The sequence below is a fragment of the Atta colombica genome, unplaced genomic scaffold (genome assembly GCF_001594045.1).
Source record: "Atta colombica isolate Treedump-2 unplaced genomic scaffold, Acol1.0 scaffold146, whole genome shotgun sequence".
NCBI lineage: Eukaryota > Metazoa > Arthropoda > Insecta > Hymenoptera > Formicidae > Atta > Atta colombica.
The window spans coordinates 899,843-906,514 of NW_017259235.1; the positions used below are offsets into that span (position 1 = coordinate 899,843).

The window sequence follows — 6,672 nt, forward strand, 5'->3', positions numbered from 1 at the left end:
AATTATATATATTTTTATATAATTATATATATATATATATATATATATAAAACATTTTTTTCAGGTTATGCATTAAATCTGGGAATGATGCGTGTACACAAATATGCTCGTGATCAGCTAAAATTGAAATATAATATATAGAGGAAGAGAGGCAGGAATATTTTATTATACGCCGTATATTAGTTTCGTTTCATGTATGTGTCAATGGGCGTATTTCTATCGGTAAACTCGCTTATAAAAGAAACCTCGCATTTTGATAGATTATTGTGCCATTCTTTTCACAATACAACACAAGATTCGATGCGACAAGGAGGGTAAAGAAATCCTTTAAATTTATATGTGTACGCCGCAGGCTTTGCCGCAAGGCTATACCTTTATCGATTTTGACTTCTTTATCAATCTTACGTTTGTGGCGGCATAATAATATACAATACATACATACGTCAATCATGACGGCATACAATCGCCGTGAATCGTTTGGGATCGTCGCGTTTCAAAACAATAAACAGTAAACATCTTGATGCTGGTGGTGGTGGCGAGTTAAGTAAGGATTAGGGTCGTCGGATATCTGTAAAACTTGCATCTGTCTTCCGTGACATGAATTATTAATTACGTTTGTGACGCTTATAAATCTAGTGCCAAGACAAGGGTATGGCAGTTAGTGAGGCACTTATTATTGTCTCAAATCAAAAATTGAATGGGCGCAAAATGTGACAATATACATATATATATATATATATAAATACACATATATATATATATATATTTATATATTTATATATATATTTCCTACACATCTTTTATTAATTCGTTAATAATGATAATTTTAACTTAGAGTCTACTTGATGCTATAAATATAGAATCAATTTCTATTTTAAATGTTTTAAAATTATATAATATTACAGCAATTGGTGCAATCATCAAGTACAATTAAATCGATTTTTATATTGATTCATATCGCGTTCAACAAACTCAACTGTGCGGAGCGAATTCGTGAGCACTCATTGTTATTCTAGCACTCATTGTGGATCTAGAAGAATACACCAACAGCAGCGAGCGCTCACGGATCTGCTCTGTAACGGTTGCTGTTGGTTTGCTGAACGCAACCATTTTCAGTGTCGTATGTGCGACGTGTGTGCGTGTGTTAATGGATATTCTATTAATTCTTTCAAGATTATGAATTATTATGTTATTGTGACAACAAAAAATATGTAATTAAAAGGGTTAAGTTATTTATTAACACTGAAAATATGTGAATTAATTTGCTACGTTTGTGTCAAAATGTGGCAAGTATCTAATTGGAAAGCACCTTTTTTGTGACTTTATAGCTTTACAGCAAATTCGGCAGACTGCACTTTTTCAAGTCAATGTGACGTATCAAGTCACATGTCATGGTCACTCTGATTGTCCTATAGCCTGTAGACTTGTAGTAGTAGTAGTTGTCGTAAGTAATAGGAGGGTTAACGCACAATACGAAGAAAACGAGGAAGTAATAGCGATCGGATTTAATGGTAACGATAGTTTTTTTCCATTTACATACGAGTAAAATTTACATACTGAGTCTGAAATGAACCGAGTACTTTATACTCAAATTAATGATGTCATTACTTAATTATTTATTTTGGTAAAAAGTTATTACTTGACACAGATTCATAACCTCACTCATTTAAAATGAGTTTACGGAACCGGTTCACTAATAAAGCATACGGTCTCGATCTTGTACAGATTTAGACAAAAATTCAGTTAAATCTCACTTATCAGAATGCAGGAAAAGGAACATTCAACATTGAGTTATGACCAGACGTCACAAATAAGAATTATCTGAGAATCGATGTAAATGCAAAGCAACTACATAATGTGTTTCTAATCGCGGCACGAGTGCTGATCTGATTCATCTGATGATCTGATCTTTTTTTAATGATACAGATACAAGACGATAGACGAGCGATACCAATTCCGAAAAAAAGGCTTTATATGTTACGAGAATGGCAAAGCTTAATTCGTACTACACACTTTGTCCACTTATCGATCAGCAGAGCTTACTCGGCGTCGAGAAGGATAAGGAACCAGGCTGTGCGATAGTGACTCTCGGCAGGAACATAGTTATACGATATAAGGTTAATAATATAGAGATTTAACTATCGTATTTTAAATGTGTATTTTTTTAAACTGTGGCCATAAAACATTTTGATGATCCATATGTATTTCCAGCTACAAGATTTAAAACAGATCAGCAGTTGGTCCAGCAAAGAAAGATTGACGACGCAAGTCATTTATGATAGATTCAAGCAGCGTTACGTTGCTGCCTTTAATGAGAGAAAGATTCGGATTTGGTCGGAAGAGGAGGCAGACTTGAACAATGTGAAGGGACACAAGTTTTCGTCCCCACTTTATGCTATTCTACCACATAGTGACTCGTCACCCATTCTTGTCCAGCAAAACGGAGCTACGGCTACCCTAGAGTGGGCCATCGACAACAGAAAGACATGGATAAGCAAGGGTATAATTAGGGCTAAGGAGAAATTATTCAACTGTCAGCTGATATATTTAAACGGAAAGACGAGTTTATTTTGCTTGACGAAAATAGAAGAGGTCTATAACTACGTAGTAGTTGGATTGGAGGACGGTACCTGTTTAGAGAAAGCGGATACTATCAGGAGGATAGAATTAAAACGAAAGTCAGAGGTTCTCATGGGACACGTTGTAATACATTATAAGAACGATGCATATCTGTTGACTTTATGTATGTATTAAAATATCTCATCAAGTCCACCCCCCCCCCCTTTTTTTTAAGATAAAACGCATGTTTAATATTATACAATTGTTTCAGGGTCACATGGTAGATTGTATAGTCACTTGTTGACAGGAACATCTTCTGACATCATGGAATCTAATAGGTTGATCAGTGTAATTACTAATATCAATACGAAATATCCCATTGTCATGACGCATCTTAACGAAACGACCATAGCGATTTATGGTGCTGATGTCACGGACGAGGGGGCAATACTCATGATATACAATGTACAATTCAAATCGGCGCAAGCGGTGCAGAAGCTAAAACTTTACACCAACGACGCTAAGCTCTGGAAGGTGGAAGACAAATTATTGTTAGCGGCAAACAGACATTTAGCTGTCGCGCCCTATCACCTGGCGCCGCAAAGGATAGCCGCTATGTTGGGCTCGTCTTTGCGCTTCAAGAACGACAATGATAGTAACGATACAGACGATATTATTGTGATACAGGAAGCGACAATGGCTCAGTGGGACAAGAATCGAACATTGGCGAGAAACGCATCGATAGGTCAAATACCTTTGAATATCTCGAAAAAGATCTGCGCTTATTTGAACGAGGGATGGAGCGATTCCGCGATACAAGAGACCGTGATCCCATTATTGATGGAATCTGGCGATGTCGCGTCGATCTGTTGGTGCCTCGATACATTTAAAGATTTGCCAGAGAAGTTATTAGTGGATCTTTTGGTATTTATCTTAAAAAGTCCAGACAAAGTATTCGTTCTTCTGCAAAATGGCACGACTGATAGCACATTGAAAGCTAGTAATCCCTATTCCAGAGACAATTTTCTCGACAGAGTGTTCAGTATCAGCTATTCCAGTGTTTCATTGTTACCTCATCTGAAAACCGGTTTAACTTTCGATCAAGTACTTAAATTATTGGAATATCTAATGTGTAAATTGAATGAGAAAACGGACTCGCTTGACGATAATTCACAGCCGAACGATCAACAGTTGTATGAATGGTTCTGTGTGCTTCTCGACTCGCATTATCAACATTATTTATTGTCGCAAGATATGCACATTATGGAGCTTTTCAATCGATTAGATTCTGTCCTAGAAGAACATGTAAGTATGAAAAGTAATTTAAATACTCTTTCATCAACTTATCTACCAACTATCGTTTTTTTTCTTCCCAGTTTCAGTTTTTGCAAAATCTTGTCAACTTGAGGCCTATGATAGACAGGACAAACAATGGAAAACCATTACGATCTTCTTCGAGAAAACACAATAAATTCTATTCTATAGAAGAAATTAAACTTTATTAAATTATTAAGTAAATGAAAAGACACATTCACATCTTTCGCCTCATCGTAGTGTGTTGAAGATGTATGATCTTCATATATTTCTTATGTATTTTTCTATTAATCTTATGCAGAAGACGAATGAATAACTAATAGACGAAAACAATATAAATAATATTAAAAAATGCTGAACTTGATTTTTTTTACATTATTGGCTATAATTTTGATATTTTATGTTTCCATTTTCTTTCCGCAATTCCTTGTTATACTAAACGACAACTAAAATTAAAGTAAATATTCAACTAAACGGCAATTAATTACAGCGATATTTTCTTTTATTATTAATATCGCTAAGTAGATTCTACACTCTGATAAACGTATGTATATCTCTGGATAAAGTATTTAAAACTCGAAGGCTCGCAAAACGATACTATCTAGATTTTCATTATCATATATCTACTTTAATTCATCGATATATGGAACTGTGCATAAATTGCCGATTGCAGCCATGGATAATTTTCCTCCAGCAAGTTTTCCAGCAACCTAAAAGTATCGTAAAGAAACAGACGCTGTTAATTAAGTCTTAAGGCCGAAGCATAATGCATAAAACATATAAGAAAATCAATTTTTATTTTATGGAAAGGATCGAAGGAAATAAAGGATTTGATTGGTTAGTTTTCTTATGCATTATAGGTTATATTCAGAATGCGTTTTAAATCTCTAAAATTCTTCAGTATGTGTAACGTAAACTACAGCAAGTTGGCGCGCTTAAATCATTATAAGCGCGTTCTGAATACAGGCCTGAATATGTTATGCATTATGCAAGACTGGCTTCCGTCCTAACATATAAGTTTTGTGCATTATTATATATATTTTGTGACTACATAAATTTATGTGTACACACACACACACACACACACACACACACACACACACACACACACACACACACACACACACACATACCACAAATTAAATATTCCATAATGAAAGAATAAATTGAAAAGTGAACGATGTTGCTGAAAAAATGAAATCTGCATACCGATTTGACTTCAGATGCAGTTATTTTGTCTACTTCTGCAATGAGATAAGACGGTTTGTACACGCATCCTTTGATAATTGCTTGCTGTCCCATATTTTCCAAGTATACAGTATCATTATCTGTGGCATATAATATTTCCGCTTTCACCGTAGTCTTACCGCGCACGATATCAGCATCGGAAAGCTTAGGTGATCTCAGATACTCAATAGCAGCTTTTGTTACCTTCAAAGTAAGATAAAAAAATTATAACATATACATGAAATGTCTATTGAGAATTTTTAGCAATTATAGATTTGTATTTATGTTAAATGACAAAACTTACGGAACCAGCGACGTTGGGTACTGAGGACAGAATAAAACCAAACAATCCAGAATCACTGTAGGAAGCATTAAATGCCGAAAGGGCAAAATGATCGGTGTTCGTTACTGCGGAGACTGCTTTGTTCAGTGGAGACGCACTGGAACCCCACTTTACACGAGGGCCAGAACCTATTGCCCTTTGTAATATGGCACAAGCAAGAGCATCTTTCTCTTTGTTTAAACCTGCTGCTTCAACGGCTACTGCTACAGTGGACAATTCAGAGGAGCGTTCCTTGCGGAGTTCTCCTCCGCGATATTTGGCAATTTCCACAATATTATCTTTCGAGCCTACCTTCAGATTCGAAGCGAACTGTGTCACGTCCGATAGTGACATGCCCGTTGCTACGACCGCGCATCTCGAGCCAGTAAACCAAGTATTAACGAAATGTTGCAGCTGTGTAGGAAGAAAACAAATTTCTCTTTTGTGCTGTACGCTATTAATACGTAATACGTTACGTACGTACAGTTTCTGTATTGATTTTTCCAAGTTGTCTCTTTGGCGAATATAAAGAATAACCTAGTCCAGTACGATAAGCTGCCTTGTGCAACAATTCCATTATACGGGTTGTCTCGGGTATCATGGATAATTCATAGCGCAACCTGGGTAATTGATCGGATATTTCCCATGGCTTGAATACTTGCTGGGTGGCGACATCCTCTAGGAAAGTCAAAGCTTTGTCTCTGTTGCAATAGAATATATAAGTGTTGCAAAATTATTTAATATATAAATGTGTCAAATAAAGAAATTTGCTTACATGTTATTTCTCGTAATTTGTAATGTATATGCGATGCTTTCGCGATCAGTGGTGGCAGTTAAGTGTCCACCGAGTTGTTGGATGTTTCTAGTTATTCCAAAGCATGTTGATCTACAAGTGCTCAGACCAGCAGCGATTCGAATGTGATGTGCAGTGCCTTGTGTATCATATGTCTCGTTGCGTGAGCCAGCTCTAGATAAAAAAAAAGCACAAGAGAGAGATTATTTTATACTAATTTATATATTGTAACACCATTTTATCATTTGTTAACTTATAATATCATAATTCTTCATACCTAAAGATGATTGACACTTGAGTAATAGGATTATTGTTATCGAGCGTAGCAACTGTCACCTTATTGCTCCGCAATACCTGAACCTCTGGGGTCGGAATATTGGAACATTGAGCAGCCGCAGCAGCTGCATAATGCCTTACCTTGGGTAATTAAAAAAGCAGGTGTGTGTATATATATATA

At 35.9% G+C, this 6,672-nt stretch overlaps 2 protein-coding genes across 5 annotated transcripts in view; one reads left to right on the forward strand and one right to left on the reverse strand.

Moving 5' to 3' along the window:
* Positions 1-1,233: 1,233 nt before the first annotated feature.
* Positions 1,234-4,193, forward strand: LOC108685187 (nucleolar protein 11). Of its 4 annotated transcripts, none has more exons than XM_018189869.1 (6): positions 1,234-1,511; positions 1,649-1,833; positions 1,927-2,117; positions 2,212-2,743; positions 2,831-3,864; positions 3,936-4,193. In XM_018189869.1, the coding sequence occupies exons 3-6, from the start codon at positions 1,986-1,988 to the stop codon at positions 4,062-4,064; spliced, it is 1,827 nt and encodes a 608-aa protein (XP_018045358.1). In that variant the 5' UTR covers positions 1,234-1,511; positions 1,649-1,833; positions 1,927-1,985; the 3' UTR covers positions 4,065-4,193. The 4 variants fall into 4 exon arrangements, with proteins under 4 accessions (XP_018045358.1, XP_018045359.1, XP_018045357.1 ...); XM_018189870.1 differs by having other exon boundaries at positions 1,762-1,833; XM_018189871.1 differs by having other exon boundaries at positions 1,434-1,444; positions 1,762-1,833.
* Positions 4,194-4,356: 163 nt separating this feature from the next.
* Positions 4,357-6,672, reverse strand: part of LOC108685188 (cytochrome b-c1 complex subunit 2, mitochondrial) — a 2,886-nt gene continuing 570 nt past the window's right edge. The window contains exons 2-7 of the mRNA XM_018189872.1: positions 6,493-6,632; positions 6,198-6,389; positions 5,907-6,123; positions 5,405-5,836; positions 5,083-5,304; positions 4,357-4,583 (exon numbers count right to left, since the gene is read on the reverse strand). Coding sequence (XP_018045361.1) covers positions 4,497-4,583; positions 5,083-5,304; positions 5,405-5,836; positions 5,907-6,123; positions 6,198-6,389; positions 6,493-6,632 — 1,290 coding nt within the window. The 3' untranslated portion in view covers positions 4,357-4,496. The remainder of the gene's footprint in view (positions 4,584-5,082; positions 5,305-5,404; positions 5,837-5,906; positions 6,124-6,197; positions 6,390-6,492; positions 6,633-6,672) is intronic.

Bases quoted from the DNA above. Each gene is read 5' to 3' on its own strand.
- LOC108685187 (XM_018189869.1), top strand. From the start codon at position 1,986: ATGGCAAAGCTTAATTCGTACTACACACTTTGTCCACTTATCGATCAG. The intron at 2,118-2,211 runs GTTAATAATATA...ATGTATTTCCAG, and splicing joins ACATAGTTATACGATATAAG to CTACAAGATTTAAAACAGAT. The intron at 3,865-3,935 runs GTAAGTATGAAA...TTTTCTTCCCAG, and splicing joins ATTCTGTCCTAGAAGAACAT to TTTCAGTTTTTGCAAAATCT.